Consider the following 21,509-nt stretch of genomic DNA (forward strand, 5'->3'; position numbering starts at 1 on the left):
TTGTGGAGAGGCGGCATTTCTCTGCACCCCCACCCCCGCCCGGCCAGGACACGTTGTTCAGAGGAAAATACTTTCCTGAACCGCTGATCCTGGTTGTGGTGGTGACCGGTTCTGGATCAGTTGTCAGGGGGAGGTTAGCGACGGCTAGCGGTGGAACCAACCAGCAGCTTCTGTCCCGACGTGAAAGGGCTTCGGTGGGGTGGCTCCGGGTCTGGGTTGGGTTTTTAGGGGACACCGAGAAGCCAACAGACTTCTACTGCCCATGGCGGCTCAAACGGCAGCTTGGACCCTGCTAATATAATCATATAAGGAATTGATCCGACATCATAATTAATCAGTGTGAGTTTCAGACATTTAGGTGAAGACGACCTGAGGAAGCAGAACGCCGCCAAACTTTCCTGCTTTATTTCTCTGTGTTGGAGGTAGGGCTGTGACGAGATGCTTTTGTCCCGATTCAATTCCGATTTTTTTGGGTGCCGATTCGATTTAAATTGCGATTCTCAAAATTCTTCAATATTGATGATTTTTGTAGATTAAAAAACTTTTTTTTTTTTTTTTTAATAAAACTTCTATTTGTTTGTTAATTTTTCTTGATTTCAGTTAGGAAAAAACAACCCAGTAGCCAGATCAGCATTCTGCTGCTATAACGCCCAAGAAGACGAGTGAAAAGATTAATACAACCAATGAAAATGACAAAAAGTTTATAGTGGATTAATTTTATTTTTTTTAAAAAAAAGGATTTTTTTTAACAAAAAAATCTATTTTAAAATTGTGAGGGAAAAAAATTCCGATTTTTCAATTCGATTTTCTCACCCCTAGTTGGAAGTTTTAGCAAATATTACATATAGACATGTTAATTAGGTATTTTATCACCCAAAGTGTTTTACTTACAGTGGAAACTAGAGCTGCATGATTCTGGATAAAATGAGAATCAGGATGTTTTTGCTTAGAGTTGAGATCGCGATTTTTTTCCAACATAAATATTTATTAAACGTATTGAATGAACTTTGCAACAGCTGACACTGAACATAAAAACAATAAATGTCTCTCTTGTCTTCTCTTACATGCACAACCTCTGAATCATTTTAATAGGAACATTTAGAACAACATTTTTTCTGTGCATAAGGTGATGAGAGGTCGGTATGTTTTTTAAAATATGGACATGAAGCTAGAAACTTCACACAGCAGTCCTTTGGTTAAATTTGATATTCTGACGTTTAACAATGGAGGACAAAAGTGATTTATGCAATGTGGGTCTCAAGGGATTCAGAATCTACTTTTTACAGGCATAACCTATTTCAATGGCAAAATGAAAGAAACAAACAGAAGAGTTTATTCATAGTACTAAACATATTTAGGATGGTTTTGACTCACCTTTTGTTTCTCCCACATTATTCCTCTCTCCTACAACGTCAGAAATGATGATAGTTTACATCCCACTCTGTAAGCCAGGCTGGGATCAGCACGTGCACTATTCATTGTGACTGTGCACGTGGACTTGTCCTCTCTGCTCTACTGACCGGCTGGGAGTGCTTTATGATGGGGAGAGGCTCCCACCGCTCGTTCCTGACAGTCACTGCTAAACAATATGTGCTTTCAAGTCAGTCGCCAAAACTCCAGAAACGTCTCCAATAACTCCAGTAAAGGTCGCTGGATTTGTTGCTTTTAACAAAAAAAAAAGTTGCCAGATTCAGCGAGAAAGTTTTTTTCCGACCATCTGTGTCGCGTGGTGTAAAGCCTGTTCCATCCTCCACGAGAAGCGAGAACTTTTTTCTTGTTCTCGAGGCTCCGAGAAGAAAATGCCGTCATTTTGTTCTCGCGGACGTGTTTGAGGACAGTTCTTGACACACCGGGCTGGCAAAACTTTTTTCTTGCGGGGCTGCGAGAAGTATCGTGTGATTGGTCGGACATTGGAGGTGGGCGTGGTTAACACGGAGAAAGCAGGAAGTGGAGTTGCTGCTTCCTGTTTTTACTGTTGCCGGCAAAACGAATTGTTTTGATAAAACAGCTGATCGAGGTGGTGAGAAAGTACCAACATTTTTACATTAAAACACTCGGACCCAGCCACGTGCACGACCCGCCCTGCCGCGTGCACGACCCGCCCCGCCGTGGATGAAGCTGCTCGTTAAATATGAAACTAGAAACTCGGGAGCAGAAACCTCCACCAAGCACGATGTTAAAGAATCCTTTTAAAACATTCCTGGATCCGAACGGTGATCCTGATCACCACCAGAATTTAATCAGTTCTTCATTTTTACATTTGCAACAACTCTTGAAATATTTATAAAAATCCCTCCGTAACCTTTTAAGTTATCTTGAGCAAAAAGGCGCCGGGGAAACAACCTCCTCGGCGGATGTAACAACCGGGTTCATTGCACAGAAAACAGACATCGCCCCCCGCAATGATCCCTCCCCGCTGCAGACCTGCTTCTCCTGGAGGATGGATGGACCTGCCGAACAAGACGTTTTTTTCTTGTTCTTGCAGCCTCGAGAACAAGAACTCAGTTCTTGCATGTCGTGGAGGATGGAACAGGCTTAAGGATCTCCGCTGCCATTGTTGAGGGAGAAAGAGGGAGCGCTTGTTTTTATGCAGGTGATGTCCCAGTTCGAAATGTGCTACATTCGGGGTCTTTTTTTTTCTTATTTGTAAAAATCGTCTTCATTTGAAAATGAGATCGTATAAAAGTATGAATTGAGATCGGGATTCTGTCACGATTAATTGTGCAGCTCTAGTGGAAGAATTTCTGAAGTTTCAAACGAACTTCAGTCCTTTGAGCCGACTCTCGTGCGAGCAGCTACTATACCTCCAGATGCCGCCATCTCTTTCTGACAGCCCGGTCACACTGGACGTCTGACACCCAAACACTGGACTTTCCAGGTGTTCCTGTAGAAAAAACTCTGAAAGCAAGAAGCGAGCGAGGAGTTGTTTAACTGTTATAAACATGTTGTCTTAAGCTAGCACAAGTTAAACCTGCTGACGTCAGGACAAGAAGAGATCTTATTAGGAAGACATTGGGTGGCATGTTTTAGCAGTCCGTGTTTTTCCTAAATTATCTGTTGAATCGGTGACATCTGTGACATTGTGTCCCTGAGTTTTACCTGTGTGGAGAGCTGGATGTTCACATAGAAACCTGTTTTTAAAAGTTTACTGGAGGATGCAAGCAGGAGTAGCAGCGGTGAGGAGAAGGGCGTTAGCTTTCATTTCCCACCAGAGGATGCTGACAGGACTGGACGAGTCCTGAAAGGAGGGAGCGAGATCTACTTTAAGTTTCCAGACTAACTTTAAAAGTTTCATGTAAACTTCCCAGATGTTCTCTTTTGGCTTTTATTTTGTCCCAAACACCCTCTATTCAGTAGGGTGTTAGTTTTCATTGCACTGTCAGCGTCGTCATCATTTCTCTGGCTGTGATGTAGAACAGATTCAGTGTATGCATGTGTGTGTTATGTATATGTGGGGAAAAGGAGGATAAACATTGATAATAAATGACTTGAGAATAGGTTGAAAGTTCAATGAGTTTTGGTGATTTTAATGGTTAAGAGAATCTCTGTTAGATCATGCAGGAAGTCGACACAGCCCACGATGGCGGCCGCGTTGACGCATCGTTCAAGTGTCAGAGGCGACGTCTACGTCATAGACTGCAGGCTCTCACATTAGCAGCTAATGCTAAGACCGCAGGCTCTCACATTAGCAGCTAATGCTAAGACCGCAGGCTCTCACATTAGCAGCTAATGCTAATGCCGTGGAGTGCCAGAATAAAAACCCAGGTTTATAAACTCATCAATAAGCCTGAAGCATTTGCTGATGAGCTGAAACAGTTTGTGGCTGCTGACTCTTCGTCCATCTGACTGTCCCCGCTGTTCTCAGGTTCATGTACTGGACGGACTGGGGGGAGATCCCAAAGATCGAGCGTGCCGGGATGGACGGGATGAACCGCTCCATGATCATCGATAAGGAGATCTTCTGGCCCAACGGGCTGACACTCGACTACCATCAGCAGAAGCTCTACTGGGCCGACGCCAAGCACAACTGCATCCACCGCTCCAACCTGGACGGCTCCTCCAGGTCCGGCAGAGTCCCAGAACCGTGTCTCTGCTGGACTTTCCGCTCTGACGCTTGTGTTGTCTTTCAGGGAGGTGGTGGTGAAGGGGGAGCTGCCTCACCCGTTTGCCCTCACCCTGTACGAGGACACGCTCTTCTGGACCGACTGGAACACCCACTCTATCCACTCCTGCAGGAAGCAGACGGGAACAGAGCAGCGGATCGTCCACTCTGACATCTTGTCCCCCATGGACATCCACGTCTTCAGCCCCAAGAGACAGTCCATGAGTAGGTCCTTCTGTCAGGTGTCTCCCTAACTGGTCAGCGACCAGTCGATGGTTCCCAGCATGACTCTGGTTTCTGTTGTCAGCAGCTGTGAGCAGCCCCTGTTCCCACGCCAACGGAGGATGCTCCCAGCTCTGCCTCCTGTCCCCCACCAGACCCCTGTACCGCTGCGCCTGTCCCACCGGAGTCCAGCTGCTGGAGGACGGGAAGACCTGCAGAGACGGTGAGGACGCTCGTCTTCATCCTGCCAGAGCTGCCGGTCCCTGAGGAAGAGCGTAACATATAGACCTGCTTTCCTCTGCTGCATTTTCTGTTTCCAGCTTTATTACATGTTTACTGTCTGATTCCTGACGTGTTCTCACATGAGGACGACTGCAGGGAAGCGGTCCTGACCGTGTCACCTTCATATCTACCTCCAAAGTACAACAGGAACATGTAGCCATTTATGTGAAGATGGCCTTTTTAACATGAGTCTATGGGGCTTCGCTCTGTTTTGGAGCCCCTAGTGGATGACAGGGGAACTGCAGCATCGTAAATGCTACACTTTTTACCGCCGATTGGTGAGAACCTGCGGTCTTAGATTTGCTGCTAATGTGAGCGGTAATGAGCTATTAATGAGTTAATGTAACTTCATGGTGAATGGAAACATCAGAATCCAAGACTTTAAATGGTGAGAGACGTTAGCGGAGACGGAGACGTTAGCGGAGACGGAGACGTTAACAGATCGTGTTTGGCAGCGAGGGAAAAAAATCTTGTTTCTTCAGCTGTTTACCAGGAATCATCGTAAACATGCAGCTTGGATGGAGCAGCGTGTCGACCGTCAGCTGAGCACATGATCTTCTCCTCACATCTAAAACCCCCAGCAACGCTCACTTCTCCTCCTTCCTGTCAGCTCCCTGCGACTCCAAGTGGCGTTAGCCCCCCCCTCCCCCCTCCCCCTTCTGTTTGGTTGGTGGTTGTAAAGGCTCGGACCAGAACATGTTTTATAAACACCAGAACGGGTCTGGAAGGAACCCAGCAACGGATCAGTTCTCTGGATGTCCAAACTGTGTGGAAACGAAGCTTCATCAGAGGAAGCATCACAGAGTCCCAGAACCGTGGCAACTCTGTCCTGCGATCTTTGAACCCTCCAGCTCTTCTTCCGGGTTTTAGCTTTTGGTGGTGAAAGGAAAACAATGGTTCAATCAGGAAATGTGAAGCTTCCTCCTCTTCCTCCTCAGGTCCAACCCAGATGCTGCTGCTGGCGCGGCGAACCGACCTGCGGCGGATCTCTCTGGACACGCCGGATTTCACCGACATCGTCCTGCAGGTGGACGACATCCGGCATGCCATCGCCATCGACTACGACCCGGTGGAGGGTTACCTCTACTGGACGGACGACGAGGTGAAGGCAATCCGCCGCTCGCTGCTGGACGGCAGCGACGCCCAGTTCGTGGTCACGTCTCAGGTCAGCCACCCTGACGGCATCGCTGTCGACTGGATCGCCCGGAACCTCTACTGGACCGACACGGGGACGGACCGGATCGAAGTGACCCGGCTCAACGGCACCATGCGTAAGATCCTGATCTCCGAAGACCTGGACGAGCCCAGAGCCATCGTGTTGGACCCTGTGGCGGGGTGAGGGCGCCGGCGTGACAAGCATACAAACTGTAACATCAGAGACCCGCCTGACGTCGCTGGTTTGGTTCTGGTTCCCAGGTACATGTACTGGACTGACTGGGGTCAGGTACCCAAGATCGAGCGGGCCAACCTGGATGGGATGGATCGGGTCGTGATGGTGAACACGTCTCTGGGCTGGCCCAACGGCCTCGCGCTAGACTACGGCGAGCGCAAGATCTACTGGGGGGACGCCAAGACCGACAAGATCGAGGTGGGTGTTCGATCCAGGTTCTGGGTTCCAGGTTCTGAGGTTTCAGTTTCTGGGTCTCAGGTTCTAGCGTTTCTAGGTTCTGGGGTTTCAGGTTCTGGGGTTTCAGGTTCTGGGTTCTAGGTTCTGGGGTTTCAGGTTCTGCGTTCTGAGTTTCAGGTTCTGGGGTTTCAGGTTTTGGGTTCTAGGTTCTGGGGTTTCAGGTTCTGGGTTCTGGGGTCTCAGGTTCTGGGATCCAGGTTCCGGGATCCAAGTTCTGAGGTTTCAGTTTCTAGGTCTCAGGTTCTAGGGTTTCTAGGTTCTGAGGTTTCAGGTTTTAGGGTTTCTAGGTTCTGTTGTTTCAGGTTTTAGGGTTTCTAGGTTCTGTTGTTTCAGGTTCTGGGTCTCAGGTTCAAGGGTTTCTAGGTTTTGTGGTTTCAGGTTCTGGGGTTTCAAGTTCTGCGTTCTAGGTTCTGGGGTCTCAGGTTCTAGGGCCTCAGGTTCTCAATTTCAGATTCTGGGGTGTCAGGTTCTAGGGTCTCAGGTTCTGGGGCTTCAGTTTCTGGGGTCTCACGTTCTGGATTTCAGGTTCAGCTTAGGTTCCAGGATCCATATTCTGGGTTCTACGTTCTGGGGTTTCAGGTCCTGGGTTCTGGGGTTTCAGGTTCTGGGTCTCGGCTTTCAGGTTCTGGGGTTTCAGGTTCTGGGTCTCGGCTTTCAGGTTCTGGGGTCTCAGGTTCTAGGGTTCTAGGTTCTGGGGTCCAGGATCCAAGTTCTGGGGTCTCAGATTCTAGGTTCTAGGGTCTCAGGTTCTAGGTTCTGGGGTCTCAGGTTCTGTGGTGTCAGGTTCTGGGTTTTAGGTTCTGGGTTTCAGGTTCTGTGGTGTCAGGTTCTGGGTTCCAGGATCCAAGTTCTGCGGTCTCAGGTTCTGGATCTCAGGTTCTTGGGCTCAGGTTCCAGGATCCAAGTTCTGGGTTTTCGGATCCTGGGTCTCGGGTAACAGGTTCTGGGGTTTCAGGTTCTGGGTTCTAGGTTCTGGGGTTTCAGGTTCTGGGTTTCAGGTTCTGGGGTCTCAGGTTCTGGGTTCTGGGGTTTCAGGTTCTGGGTCTCGGGTTTCAGGTTCTAGGTTCTAGGTTCTGGGTTCTAGGTTCTGGGGTTTCAGGTTCTGAGTTCTAGGTTCTGGGGTTTCAGGTTCTGGGGTCTCAGGTTCTTGGTTTCGGGTTTCAGGTTCTGGGTTCTAGGTTCTGGGGTTTCAGGTTCTGGGTTTTCAGGTTCTGGGGTCTCAGGTTCTGGGTTCTGGGGTTTCAGGTTCTGGGTCTCGTGTTTCAGGTTCTGGGTCTCAGGTTCTGGGTCTCAGGTTCTGGGTTCTAGGTTCTGGGGTTTCAGGTTCTGAGTTCTAGGTTCTGGGGTTTCAGGTTCTGGGGTCTCAGGTTCTTGGTTTCGGGTTTCAGGTTCTGGGTTTTCAGGTTCTGGGTTTTCAGGTTCTGGGGTCTCAGGTTCTGGGTTCTGGGGTTTCAGGTTCTGGGTCTCGGGTTTCAGGTTCTGGGTCTCAGGTTCTGGGTTCTAGGTTCTGGGGTTTCAGGTTCTGAGTTCTAGGTTCTGGGGTCTCAGGTTCTTGGTTTCGGGTTTCAGGTTCTGGGTTCTAGGTTCTGGGGTTTCAGGTTCTGGGTTTTCAGGTCCTGGGTTCTGGGGTTTCAGGTTCTGGGGCTCAGGTTCCAGGATCCAAGTTCTGGGTTTTTAGGTCCTGGGTCTCGGGTAACAGGTTCTGGGGTTTCAGGTTCTGGGTTCTAGGTTCTGGGGTTTCAGGTTCTGGGTTTCAGGTTCTGGGGTCTCAGGTTCTGGGTTCTGGGGTTTCAGGTTCTGGGTCTCGGGTTTCAGGTTCTGGGTTCTAGGTTCTGGGGTTTCAGGTTCTGAGTTCTAGGTTGTGGGGTTTCAGGTTCTGGGGTCTCAGGTTCTTGGTTTTGGGTTTCAGGTTCTGGGTTCTAGGTTCTGGGGTTTCAGGTTCTGGGTTTTCAGGTTCTGGGGTCTCAGGTTCTGGGTTCTGGGGTTTCAGGTTCTGGGTCTCAGGTTCTGGGTCTCAGGTTCTGGGTTCTGGGGTTTCAGGTTCTGGGGCTCAGGTTCCAGGATCCAAGTTCTGGGTTTTCAGGTCCTGGGTCTCGGGTAACAGGTTCTGGGGTTTCAGGTTCTGGGTTCTAGGTTCTGGGGTTTCAGGTTCTGGGGTCTCAGGTTCTGGGTTCTGGGGTCTCAGGTTCTGGGTTCTGGGGTTTCAGGTTCTGGGTCTCGGGTTTCAGGTTCTGGGTCCTAGGTTCTGGGGTTTCAGGTTCTGAGTTCTAGGTTCTGGGGTTTTAGGTTGTGGGGTTTCAGGTTCTGGGGTCTCAGGTTCTTGGTTTCGGGTTTCAGGTTCTGGGTTCTAGGTTCTGGGGTTTCAGGTTCTGGGGTCTCAGGTTCTGGGTTCTGGGGTTTCAGGTTCTGGGTCTCGGGTTTCAGGTTCTGGGTCTCAGGTTCTGGGTTCTAGGTTCTGGGGTTTCAGGTTCTTGGTTTCGGGTTTCAGGTTCTGGGTTTTCAGGTTCTAGGGTTTTCAGGTTCTGGGGTCTCAGGTTCTGGGTTCTGGGGTTTCAGGTTCTGGGTCTCGGGTTTCAGGTTCTGGGTCTCAGGTTCTGGGTTCTAGGTTCTGGGGTTTCAGGTTCTGAGTTCTAGGTTCTGGGGTTTCAGGTTCTGGGGTCTCAGGTTCTTGGTTTCGGGTTTCAGGTTCTGGGTTCTAGGTTCTGGGGTTTCAGGTTCTGGGTTTTCAGGTCCTGGGTTCTGGGGTTTCAGGTTCTGGGGTTTCAGGTTCTGGGGCTCAGGTTCCAGGATCCAAGTTCTGGGGTCTCAGGTTCTGGGTTCTGAGGTTTCAGGTTCTGGATTTCAGGTTCTGGGTTCTAGGTTTTGGGGTTTGACATTTTGGGTTCTGGGTTTTAGGTTCTGGGTTCTCAGGTTCTGGGTCTCTGGTTCTGGATCTCAGGTTCTGGGGTCTCAGGTTCTGGGGTTTCAGGTTCTGAGTTCTAGGTTCTGGGGTTTCAGGTTCTGGGGTCTCAGGTTCTTGGTTTCGGGTTTCAGGTTCTGGGTTCTAGGTTCTGGGTTTTCAGGTTCTGGGGTCTCAGGTTCTGGGTTCTGGGGTTTCAGGTTCTGGGTCTCGTGTTTCAGGTTCTGGGTCTCAGGTTCTGGGTTCTAGGTTCTGGGGTTTCAGGTTCTGAGTTCTAGGTTCTGGGGTTTCAGGTTCTGGGGTCTCAGGTTCTTGGTTTCGGGTTTCAGGTTCTGGGTTTTCAGGTTCTGGGTTTTCAGGTTCTGGGGTCTCAGGTTCTGGGTTCTGGGGTTTCAGGTTCTGGGTCTCAGGTTTCAGGTTCTGGGTCTCAGGTTTCAGGTTCTGGGTCTCAGGTTCTGGGTTCTAGGTTCTGGGGTTTCAGGTTCTGAGTTCTAGGTTCTGGGGTTTCAGGTTCTGGGGTCTCAGGTTCTTGGTTTCGGGTTTCAGGTTCTGGGTTCTAGGTTCTGGGGTTTCAGGTTCTGGGTTTTCAGGTCCTGGGTTCTGGGGTTTCAGGTTCTGGGGTTTCAGGTTCTGGGGCTCAGGTTCCAGGATCCAAGTTCTGGGTTTTCAGGTCCTGGGTCTCGGGTAACAGGTTCTGGGGTTTCAGGTTCTGGGTTCTAGGTTCTGGGGTTTCAGGTTCTGGGTTTCAGGTTCTGGGGTCTCAGGTTCTGGGTTCTGGGGTTTCAGGTTCTGGGTCTCGGGTTTCAGGTTCTGGGTTCTAGGTTCTGGGGTTTCAGGTTCTGAGTTCTAGGTTCTGGGGTTTCAGGTTGTGGGGTTTCAGGTTCTGGGGTCTCAGGTTCTTGGTTTCGGGTTTCAGGTTCTGGGTTCTAGGTTCTGGGGTCTCAGGTTCTGGGTTCTGGGGTTTCAGGTTCTGGGTCTCGGGTTTCAGGTTCTGGGTCTCGGGTTTCAGGTTCTGGGTCTCGGGTTTCAGGTTCTGGGTTCTAGGTTCTGGGGTTTCAGGTTCTGGGTTTCAGGTTCTGGGGTTTCAGGTTCTAGGGTTTTCGGGTTCTGGGGTCTCAGGTTCTGGGTTCTAGGTTTTGGGGTTTGACATTCTGGGTTCTAGATTTTGGGTTCTGGGTTTCAGGTTCCGGGGTTTTAGGTTCTGGGTTCTCAGGTTCTGGGTCTCTGGTTCTGGGGTTTTAGGTTCTGGGTCTCTGGTTCTGGGTTCTGGGGTTTCATGTTCTGGATTTCAGGTTCTGGGGCTCAGGTTCCAGGATCCAAGTTCTGGGGTCTCAGGTTCTAGGTTCTGGGGTTTCACGTTCTGGGGTTTCAGGTTCTGGGTTCTCAGGTTCTGGGGCTTCAGTTTCTGGGGTCTCACGTTCTGGATTTCAGGTTCAGCTTAGGTTCCAGGATCCATATTCTGGGTTCTACGTTCTGGGGTTTCAGGTTCTGGAGTTTCAGGTTCTGGATTTCAGTTTCTGGGTTCTGGGTTTCAGGTTCTGGGTTCTGGGGTTTCAGGTTCTGGGTTCTCAGGTTCTGGTGTTTCATGTTCTGGGGTCTCAGGTTCTGGAGCTTAGGTTCCAGGATCCAGGTTCTGGGTTTCAGGTTCTGGGGTTTCAGGTTCTGGGTTCTAGGCTCTGGGATTTCAGGTTCTGGGGTCTCCGGTTCTGGGGTCTCAGGATCCGTTTCAGGATGATAATGTACCCCCACCCCCCCTCGGCGACGGCCCATATCTGGTTCTGATCCAGCTGTGGTCGGCTGTGTTTAGAACCGGTCCGACCAGCGGTGCTGCGGTCCGACCGGCTTTATATTTATCCTCCACATTCCTGATGAGTAGCGGGTTCTGGGAGGAGGGGGGCCGTCCACCAATCGCGGCGCTCCACGCGGCGCTGACGGCCGAACGGGAACGCTGCAGATTACTGACATTTTTCCAGTCTGCTGGAATGTTGTCTTTTCCTCCCATGATGCCCTGCTTTCCCCGTCGTCATGGTTACAGGTTGGATTCGCTTCCTGAAGGTGGAGACCAACCATCGTTTCCGAGACGTTCCGGTGATTTCTGAGGCGACGCCAAACGCTGCAGCAAATCTCCTCAGACGTGTTTTTAGTTCCTGTGGCGTTCCAGGCCATCTGTCACCGTGGCAACAGAAGCGTGTTGTGTCTCAGCATGTGCGAAACAAACGCCGCCTCCGTCTCTTCAGCGTGGAAACGTCGCAGCAGGATGTCGGAGAACCAATGACCATCTGTGGAGTGTTTCATCCGTGTCCACGTCAGCAGCAGGCGCCGCGACGCCATCTTTACATATTCATCATTAATCCATTTGACTTTATTATTTCTGTATTATTATGTCATTATAAATACAGTCAGGTGGTACTGCGTCCACGCTGCCCCCCCAGATGCTCTGCATACGACATTCTGAGATCTGGTTCCGTCTGGAAGTCTTGATCCGAAATGTGGGAAACTCTGGATCTGGATCTGGTCTGGTTCCAGCTCAGAACGATGAAATAAAATGGGTTTATGGTTTTTATCAGAACTGAAAAGTTCCCAGGTGTTGGAAGGGAACGTAGAAATGATTCCACTCTCTGGAGAAACAAGAATCAAACATGTCAGAGGTTTTATTGTCCAACGTGGCGTGCTCTGTCTGCAGGTGATGAACATGGACGGGTCGCAGCGGCGGGTTCTGGTGGAGGACAAGCTGCCCCACATCTTCGGCTTCACGCTGCTGGGAGACTACGTCTACTGGACCGACTGGCAGCGCCGCAGCATCGAACGGGTCCACAAACGCACCGCCAGTAGAGACGTCATCATTGACCAGCTACCCGACCTGATGGGTCTGAAGGCCACCAGCGTGCACCAAGCCTTCGGTGAGATCCTGAAGCCGGAGGGGTTCTCAGAACCGGAGGTCCAGGAGAGGGAATGTGGTCGGATCAGTCCCAGCGTGCCAGGAACCGGTCCGTTAGTTCCCGCAGAGCGGAGCTGGTCCGTTAGTTCCCGCAGAGCGGAGCTGGTCCGTTCGTTCCCGCAGAGCGGAGCTGGTCCGTTCGTTCCCGCAGAGCGGAGCTGGTCCGTTCGTTCCCGCAGAGCGGAGCCAGCAACAAATCATGGCTGGTGGAAGATCCCACCTGGTAGCTACGTTAGCAATGTTAGCCATGTTAGCGACGTTAGCCATGGTAGCTACGTTAGCTGCATTAGCCACGTTAGCTACATGAGTTACGTTAGCCACGTTAGCTATGTTAGCTGCATTAGCCACGTTAGCTACACGAGTTACATTAGCCATGTTAGCTACGTTAGCATGGACGTTGGATGCTATGACTCCAAAGTTTAGCAGGTCTGCTGCAGACCGACGCTTGGTGAGGATCTGGCGGTTTGATAGCTAAGCTCCGCACACTCCATCATTTTAGGGCGGGAGAAGAACCAGATCAGGACCGGGCGCTGCTCCGGGTCAGATTTGGAGGAATGTCTTGAGGTGTGACTGTCCTCCGCAGGTACGAACCCGTGTGCGGAGAACAACGGCGGCTGCAGCCACCTGTGCCTGAACACACCTGAACAGGTGCAGTGCGGATGTCCCATCGGCCTGGAGCTCATCGCCGACATGAAGACCTGCATCGTCCCCGAGGCCTTCCTGCTCTTCTCCCGCCACACCGACATCCGCCGCATCTCCCTGGAAACCAACAACAACAACGTGGCCATCCCGCTCGCCGGCGTCAAGGAGGCCTCCGCGCTGGACTTCGACATCACGGACAACCGGATCTACTGGACCGACATCACTCTGAAGGTGGGTCAGAACCGAGCGGTGAGGAGCCGGAGGACGGAACCTGAAGCTGACCCGTAGTTCTGGTTCTGCAGACCATCAGCCGGGCCTTCATGAATGGCAGCGCTCTGGAGCACGTGGTGGAGTTCGGGCTGGACTACCCGGAGGGCATGGCCGTGGACTGGCTCGGGAAGAACCTGTACTGGGCTGACACCGGTACCAATCGCATAGAGGTGGCCAAACTGGACGGGCAGCACCGGCAGGTTCTGGTCTGGAAGGATCTGGACAGTCCACGAGCTCTGGCTCTGGACCCGGCTGAGGGGTGAGAAGATCTTCCCGACCTGCGGGTCCAGTTTGCCTCCAGACTGCGTACTGACCCAGTTCTTTACAGGTACATGTACTGGACCGAGTGGGGCGGGAAGCCGAAGATCGATCGAGCTGCGATGGACGGGTCGGGTCGCATCACGCTGGTGGACGACGTTGGGCGGGCCAACGGACTGACCATCGACTATGCGGAGCGCCGGCTGTACTGGACCGACCTGGACACCACGCTGATCGAGTCCTCCAACATGCTGGGTAATCTGGGCCGCCAGAACCGGGCCTTCAGAATGATCTGGTTCCTCCTCTAGTCAGAGACCAGCCGGACCTGCAGCCAGATCAGAACCACTGAACCAGCTGGTCCAGTACATGACCGGGTCCGGTTCTGAGACATTTCAGTTTGTTTTCAGGCTGGGTGTTTTAGAAGCATGTGGAGCGGTTCTGCTTCCAGAGGTCGCTTTAAAGACGCACGTTTTCCCGCCAGCGCCGACTAACTCCGCCTCCAGCCAGCAGGAGACCGCTTCGCTGAATCAGCGACGTTACGAACATCCGCTTCCTCAGGACACCGTGAAGCCAAACGCCCCGTCCAGGCTGTAGATGCCGCTGCCGCCGCGTCCCGGCTGTAGACGCCGTCGCGTCCCGGCTGTAGACGCCGTCGCGTCCCGGCTGTAGACGCCGTCGCGTCCCGGCTGTAGACGCCGTCGCGTCCCGGCTGTAGACGCTGCCGCGTCCCGGCTGTAGACGCCGTCGCGTCCCGGCTGTAGACGCCGCCGCGTCCCGGCTGTAGACGCCGCCGCGTCCCGGCTTTAGACGCCGTCGCTGCCGCGTCCCGGCTGTAGACGCCGTCGCGTCCCGGCTGTAGACGCCGCCGCGTCCCGGCTGTAGACGCCGCCGCGTCCCGGCTTTAGACGCCGTCGCTGCCGCGTCCCGGCTGTAGACGCCGTCGCGTCCCGGCTGTAGACGCCCTGTCCACGCCCCACCTGTCCTCGCCCCTCCTGTCCTCGCCCCTCCTGTCCACGCGCCTCCTGTCCACGCCCCACCTGTCCCCGCCCCTCCTGTCCCCGCCCCACCTGTCCTCGCCCCTCCTGTCCACGCACCTCCTGTCCACGCCCCACCTGTCCTCGCCCCACCTGTCCTCGCGCCTCCGGTCCTCGCCCCACCTGTCCTCGCCCCTCCTGTCCTCGCCCCACCTGTCCATGCGACCGTGCTGGCCATGTTAGCCACGCCTACCTCCTATCTCCAGCCAATTCCTGCTGGGTCTGCTGTGTCACTGCTTGCGTGTCGTCCTGCAGGAAAGGACCGTGAGGTGATCGCCGACGACCTCCCCCACCCGTTCGGCCTGACCCAGTACCAGGACTACATCTACTGGACCGACTGGAGCCAGCGCAGCATCGAGCGGGCCAACAAGACCAGCGGTCAGAACCGGACTGTGATCCAGGGCCACCTGGACTACGTCATGGACATCCTGGTGTTCCACTCGTCCAGGCAGGGCGGCTGGAATGCCTGCGCCTCCACCAACGGACACTGCTCCCACCTGTGCCTCGCCGTGCCTGTCAGTGGCTTCGTCTGCGGATGCCCCGCCCACTTTTCCCTCAACTACGACAACAAGACCTGCAGCGGTGAGGTGCCGGCGGGACCTGGGCGACCCGAAGCTTTTTCCGTCCTAACCCGGGTGTTTTCTTTTAGCGCCGACGTCGTTCCTGCTGTTCAGCCAGAAGACGGCCATCAACCGCATGGTGATCGACGAGCAGCAGAGCCCCGACATCATCCTGCCCATCCACAGCCTGCGCAACGTCCGCGCCATCGACTACGACCCGCTGGACAAGCACCTCTACTGGATTGACTACAAGCAGAACGTCATCTGCCGCGCCCAGGAGGACGGCAACCAGGTACCAGAACCAACCAGAACCGGGCCATGCAGCTTTTACAGCTTTCCCTGCTGCAACACACCTGGTTACTGAGTCAGTGACCCGTTGGTTAGAGTCTGGTGTTGCACCGGTAAAAACCTGCTGGAGGGAGGCTCCATGTTCCCGCAGCGAGGGACTCTCCTGGGTTGGTTCTACCGGGTCTGTAGGACCGGAATCTGGTTCTACCGGGTCTGTTGTCTCAGGACACTTTACATCCACATCATTTCTATCCAATTCATACATATCCTATAATAGAAACCAACTGACTGCATCGAGTCATGACTTGGATCCAATCCTCCATCCTGAGCTGCACGAGGCGACAGTGGGAAGGAAAAAACTCCCCTTTAACAGGAAGAAAACCTCCGGCAGAACCCGGCTCAGGGAGGGCAGCCATCTGCCTCGACTGGTTGGGGTGGAGAGGACAGGAAAGACAGATCAACATGTACAACTGCACTTATTCAGGAAGACCTGCGGAAAAAGGAGAAATAAGTTAGAAACGGCAATATTGGCATATATTTATACATTAATATATTAGAGAAATAGAGCGAGGTACTTCTCAGTGCATCAGGTAACATCCCCATTGCTACATCAGTAATGGATGGTTAGACTACCCATAACTATAAGAGCAATGAGCAGAACCTGGACAGTTGGGTCCCGTACATGCAGACTCCAACTCAGGAGATGCTCATATCCTAACTATAAGAATCATGGAAAAGGAAGGTTTTCAGCTCCATCTTAAAGGTGTGGAGGGAGTCTGCCTCCTGAACCCACGGTGGGAGCTGGTTCCATAAGAGAGGAGCCTGATAGCTAAAGGCCCTTCCTCCCATAGGACTCTTTGAGACTCTGGGAACCACCAGTAAACCTGCAGTCTGAGAGCCAAGTGCTCTATTTGGAACATATGGAACTATAAGATCTTTTATGTACAATGGAGCTTGGTCATGGAGAGCTTTATATGTGAGGAGAAGAATTTTAAACTTGATCCTGGATTTATCAGGGAGCCAGTGTAGAGAGGCTAAAACTGGTGAAATATGATCTCTCCTGCTGGTCCTCATCAGAACCCTCGCTGCAGCATTTTGGATCAGATGGAGACTTTTCAGTACATATTTGGGAAAAACCCATAAATAAGGCAGTAATCCAGTCTGGAAGTAATAAAGGCATGGACTCATTTTTCTGCATCTTTCTGAGACAAGATGCCCCTAATTTTTGCAATATTATGCAGGTGGAAGAAGGCGGTTCTAGAAACCTGTTTATACCATGCTGCCTGATGAGCATGTATAATGTGAAAAGTATTGGTCCAAGTACAGAACCCTGAGGAACTCCATGACTTACCCTGGTGTGTGAGGAAGAATCATCATTTACATTTACAAACTGAAATCTATCAGATAAATATGACTGGAACCAGTCTAATGCGGTTCCAGTAGAACCTGAATCTGGTCCGCGGTTCTGGTGGGTCTGCAGACCCGACATCTCGTACAGAACAGACGTCTAATTTGGACCGGATTTGGACCGGGTCAGACGACCCGCCTGGGCTCGGACCGGGTCAGACGACCCGCCTGGGCTCGGACCGGGTCAGACGACCGGGTTTTTTCCTTCCATCCAAAGGAAAAAACAGAATGAAATGTTTGATTACTGAAATTAAAGATTGATGGTCCAGTTAAAAAGTTCTGGTTCTGATCCGCTGTTCCGGTCCGGTTCTGTGTCCTGTCAGAGTATGACGGTGGTGTTGGGCTCTCCGGTCGGGTCCAGTCAGGTTCTGCAGCTGCACGACCTGAGCATCGACATCTACAGCCGTTTCATCTACTGGACCAGCGAGGTCACCAACGTGGTCAACGTGACCCGGATGGACGGCAGCCGGGTCGGCGTGGTTCTGCGGGGCGAGCACGACAAGCCGCGGGCCATCGTGGTCAACCCTGAGAGGGGGTGAGTGTTGGGCTGCTGAGGCGGGGGCGTGACTAGAACCCGTCCTGACGGCGACCCGTGTGTTCTGCAGGTACATGTACTTCACCAACCTGCAGGAGCGCTCTCCGAGGATTGAGCGGGCGGCGCTGGACGGGACGGAGCGTGAGGTTCTGTTCTTCAGCGGGCTGGGGAAGCCTGTGGCTCTGGCCGTGGACAACGAGGCGGGGAAGCTGTTCTGGGTGGACTCGGACCTGCGGCGCATCGAGAGCAGCGACCTGTCTGGTGAGCCTGGGCGGGTTCTGACAGGCTCGGTTCTGTTCGGGGAACATCGCGTTGGTCTGTGGCGTTCTGCAGGACGAGCGGTCACATGACTGTTTTTCTTGACTGTTGTCATGGCGACTGTATAACGCTGTCCCTCCCCCTTTGCTCCCTCTCCTGGTCCGTTCCTGAAGTTCTCTCCCTCATTTTCTCCCCCGGTCGTTCGGACCGACCCAGGCGCCAACCGGATCGTGATCGCCGACTCCAACATCCTGCTGCCCGTGGGCCTGACCGTCTTCGGGGACCACCTGTACTGGATCGACAAGCAGCAGCAGATGATCGAGAGGATCGATAAGACCACAAGGGAGGGCCGCACCAAGGTCCAGGCCCGGGTGGCGTACCTGAGCGACATCCACGCCGTGCACGAGCTCGACATACGGGAGTACAGTGAGTCCCGCTCCTCCAGACTGGACCTCTAAACCAAGACAAACCCGAGTTCTCACCTGTCCCTGCTCTGCAGGTAAACACCCGTGCACCTGGGACAATGGCGGCTGCTCCCACATCTGCATTGCCAAGGGAGACGGGACGACCCGCTGCTCCTGTCCCGTCCACCTGGTTCTGCTGCCAGACGAGCTGTCCTGCGGAGGTACCGCTCACTCGGCGGCCGGGCTTTCCGGGTCCGGTCCGCAGCAGGAAACTGATTCTGTTGTGTCATCCTCAGAGCCGCCCACCTGCTCGCCGGAGCAGTTTGCCTGCACGTCCGGTGAGGTGGACTGCATCCCGCACGCCTGGCGCTGCGATGGCTACTCGGAGTGCGACGACGGCAGCGACGAGGACGACTGTCCCGTCTGTCCCGACTCCAAGTTCCAGTGCAGCAGCCGGCAGTGCATCGAGCTGAGCCTGCGCTGCAACGGCGAGATCAACTGCCAGGACCACTCGGACGAGACCAACTGCGACGGTAAGACCTCCCGGCGACAGGTTCTGGTTCTGGTCTGACGGCTCGCTGACCAGACGCCATGTTGGACAATGACTAGTTGTCAGTCCTGACATCTGCAGCCAATCACGTAGCAGTGTCGTCGTCCCGCTGTGGGAAGGAACCCGGTCTCCACCAGCAGGACCACTTTCATCTGGTTTAAACTGATCGAAACCAGTTTAGACCCCTTTCGGCTGGTTTAAACTGGTCGAAACCAGTTTAGCCCGCTTTCATCTGGTTTAAACTGGTCGAAACCAGTTTAGCCCGCTTTCATCTGGTTTAAACTGGTGGAAACCAGTTTAGCCCGCTTTCATCTGGTTTAAACTCGTCGAAACCAGTTCAGCCCGCTTTCATCTGGTATAAACTGGTCGAAACCAGTTTAGCCCGCTTTTAGCTGGTTTAAACTGGTCGAAACCAGTTTAGCCCGCTTTTAGCTGGTTTAAACTGGTCGAAACCAGTTTAGCCCACTTCCGCTAGTTTAAACTGGTCGAAACCAGTTTAGCCCGCTTTCATCTGGTTTAAACTGGTCGAAACCAGTTTAGACCGCTTTCATCTGGTTTAAACTGGTCGAAACCAGTTTAGACCGCTTTCATCTGGTTTAAACTGGTCGAAACCAGTTTAGCCCGCTTTCATCTGGTTTAAACTGGTCGAAACCAGTTTAGCCCGCTTTTAGCTGGTTTAAACTGGTCGAAACCAGTTTAGCCCGCTTTTAGCTGGTTTAAACTGGTCGAAACCAGTTTAGCCCACTTCCGCTAGTTTAAACTGGTCGAAACCAGTTTAGCCCACTTCCGCTAGTTTAAACTGGTCGAAACCAGTTTAGCCCGCTTTCATCTGGTTTAAACTGGTCGAAACCAGTTTAGACCGCTTTCATCTGGTTTAAACTGGTCGAAACCAGTTTAGCCCGCTTTCATCTGGTTTAAACTGGTCGAAACCAGTTTAGCCCGCTTTCATCTGGTTTAAACTGGTGGAAACCAGTTTAGCCCACTTCCGCTAGTTTAAACTGGTCGAAACCAGTTTAAACCAGTTTAGCCCGCTTTCATCTGGTTTAAACTGGTTGAAACCAGTTTAGCGCGTTTTCATGGTTTAAACTGGTCTAAACCAGTTTAGCCCGCTTTCATCTGGTTTAAACTGGTCGAAACCAGTTTAGACCCCTTTCAGCTGGTTTAAACTGGTCGAAACCAGTTTAGCCCGCTTTTAGCTGGTTTAAACTGGTCGAAACCAGTTTAGCCCACTTCCGCTAGTTTAAACTGGTCGAAACCAGTTTAGCCCGCTTTCATCTGGTTTAAACTGGTCGAAACCAGTTTAGACCACTTTCATCTGGTTTAAACTGGTCGAAACCAGTTTAGCCCGCTTTCATCTGGTTTAAACTGGTCAAAACCAGTTTAGACCACTTTCAGCTGGTTTAAACTCTGTGTCGGAGATGATGATGACAATGATGACGATGATGACGACGATGATGAAGATGTCTCTCTGTCTCCAGTCTGGTGTCCGACAGACCAGTTCACGTGCTCCAACGGCCAGTGCATCGGCAAACACAAGAAATGCGACCACAACATGGACTGTAGCGACAACTCTGACGAGATCAGCTGCTGTGAGTTTCCATGGCAACGTCTTCCGCATCCTTCAGGAGATAAGAATCTCAGATCCAAACTGGTTTAGACTGGTCTGCTTGAGGCTTACTGGCAGGACTGGGAAGTCCGTATCTCCTGCCTTTAAGTCATCAAACATCCATTTACACTCTTTTCTCTTGATTTGTTTTTATTGTTATTCATGTTTTCACGTCATTCCAGACTTGTGTTGTCTTCATCATGTTTTTATTTATTATTAGTTACTTTATTTAATTTTCTATTTTAATTTGTCTTTTTATTCTTTTATGGATTATTTTATTTTGTAAACCTGTAGTAGAAATAGTTTATTTTGAAGTTGATAAATAACTTCTGCGAGTTTTATCGAATCCTAAACTTATCGAACGATTTTCTATCAGAATTATCGATTAGAAACTTTTTATTTACAATCACATTCATCTCGTGTGAACCGTCTCTCTGCAGTTCCAGAACCGTCAGAAGAACCTCCGGCTCCGACCAACAACACCATCAGCTCCATCGTGGGCGTGGTCATGGCGTTGTTCGTGGTGGGCGCCATCTACTTCGTGTGTCAGCGCGTCCTCTGTCCTCAGATGAAGGATGACGGCGAGACGGTCACCAATGACTTTGTGGTGCACGGGCCGTCCTCGGTACCGCTCGGATACGTCCCCCATCCCAGCTCGCTGTCCAGCTCGCTGCCAGGTGAGGCCTCCAGGAGGAAGTGATCAGCTGATTGTCTTCGTCAGTAAGCTGACATCCGTCTCCGCCTGTGGACAGGTATGTCCCGAGGGAAGTCCGTGATTGGCTCCCTGAGCATCATGGGAGGCAGCAGTGGACCGCCGTACGACCGCGCACACGTTACCGGAGCTTCGTCCAGCAGCTCATCCAGCACCAAAGGAACCTACTTCCCCCCGGTGAGACTGGCGGAGGTCACATGACTCATGACATCATCCGTGTTCTCCATGAGGAAGAGGACGATGATCATAAGAGTGGGGTTGAGGATGATGATGCTCCGAATCACTCCGGCTTTATTGATCCCATACTAGGATGATGTTTGGGGACGCAGAGAACGATGAAGACTGGGATGAGGATGATGACAGTGATGAAGACCAGCAGCCTGATTTTGTCCTGTTTTGCAGATCCTGAATCCTCCTCCGTCTCCGGCGACGGTTCGGTCTCAGTACACGTTGGAGTTCGGTTATTCCTCCAACAGTCCCTCCACACACAGATCCTACAGGTAGGATGACGCACTGCGTTAGCATTACGGTAACAGGCTCGTACGTTACCATCTTAGCACTTTAACATGTTAGCAGGCTATTCCGTTACCATCTTAGCACTTTAACATGTTAGCAGGCTATTCCGTTACCATCTTAGCACGTTAACATGTTAGCAGGCTAGTACGTTACCATCTTAGCACGTTAACATGTTAGCAGGCTAGTACGTTACCATCTTAGCACGTTAACATGTTAGCAGGCTAGTACGTTACCATCTTAGCACGTTAACATGTTAGCAGGCTAGTACGTTACCATCTTAGCACTTTAACATGTTAGCAGGCTAGTACGTTACCATCTTAGCACGTTAACATGTTAGCAGGCTAGTACGTTACCATCTTAGCACGTTAACATGTTAGCAGGCTAGTACGTTACCATCTT

General features: G+C 52.0%; 1 protein-coding gene across 2 annotated transcripts in view; it reads left to right on the forward strand.

The window, feature by feature from the left end:
- lrp6 (low density lipoprotein receptor-related protein 6) overlaps window positions 1–21,509 on the forward strand; it is a 30,921-nt gene that overhangs the window by 4,994 nt on the left and 4,418 nt on the right. Inside the window, exons 3-22 of one of the 2 annotated variants that reach the window (XM_079262975.1) lie at window positions 3,866–4,063; window positions 4,131–4,327; window positions 4,410–4,547; window positions 5,545–5,941; window positions 6,023–6,194; window positions 11,816–12,032; window positions 12,654–12,943; window positions 13,015–13,241; window positions 13,311–13,495; window positions 14,530–14,856; window positions 14,924–15,126; window positions 16,853–17,064; window positions 17,135–17,325; window positions 17,539–17,748; window positions 17,822–17,947; window positions 18,023–18,259; window positions 19,755–19,865; window positions 20,323–20,559; window positions 20,635–20,771; window positions 20,997–21,094. In XM_079262975.1, the coding sequence (XP_079119101.1) occupies window positions 3,866–4,063; window positions 4,131–4,327; window positions 4,410–4,547; window positions 5,545–5,941; window positions 6,023–6,194; window positions 11,816–12,032; window positions 12,654–12,943; window positions 13,015–13,241; window positions 13,311–13,495; window positions 14,530–14,856; window positions 14,924–15,126; window positions 16,853–17,064; window positions 17,135–17,325; window positions 17,539–17,748; window positions 17,822–17,947; window positions 18,023–18,259; window positions 19,755–19,865; window positions 20,323–20,559; window positions 20,635–20,771; window positions 20,997–21,094 (4,110 nt within the window). The remainder of the gene's footprint in view (window positions 1–3,865; window positions 4,064–4,130; window positions 4,328–4,409; window positions 4,548–5,544; window positions 5,942–6,022; window positions 6,195–11,815; window positions 12,033–12,653; window positions 12,944–13,014; window positions 13,242–13,310; window positions 13,496–14,529; window positions 14,857–14,923; window positions 15,127–16,852; window positions 17,065–17,134; window positions 17,326–17,538; window positions 17,749–17,821; window positions 17,948–18,022; window positions 18,260–19,754; window positions 19,866–20,322; window positions 20,560–20,634; window positions 20,772–20,996; window positions 21,095–21,509) is intronic. The other variant, XM_079262976.1, reaches the window with a different exon arrangement.

Source organism: Telmatherina bonti (assembly GCF_933228915.1).
Source record: "Telmatherina bonti genome assembly, chromosome: 23".
Taxonomy (NCBI): Eukaryota; Metazoa; Chordata; class Actinopteri; order Atheriniformes; family Telmatherinidae; genus Telmatherina; species Telmatherina bonti.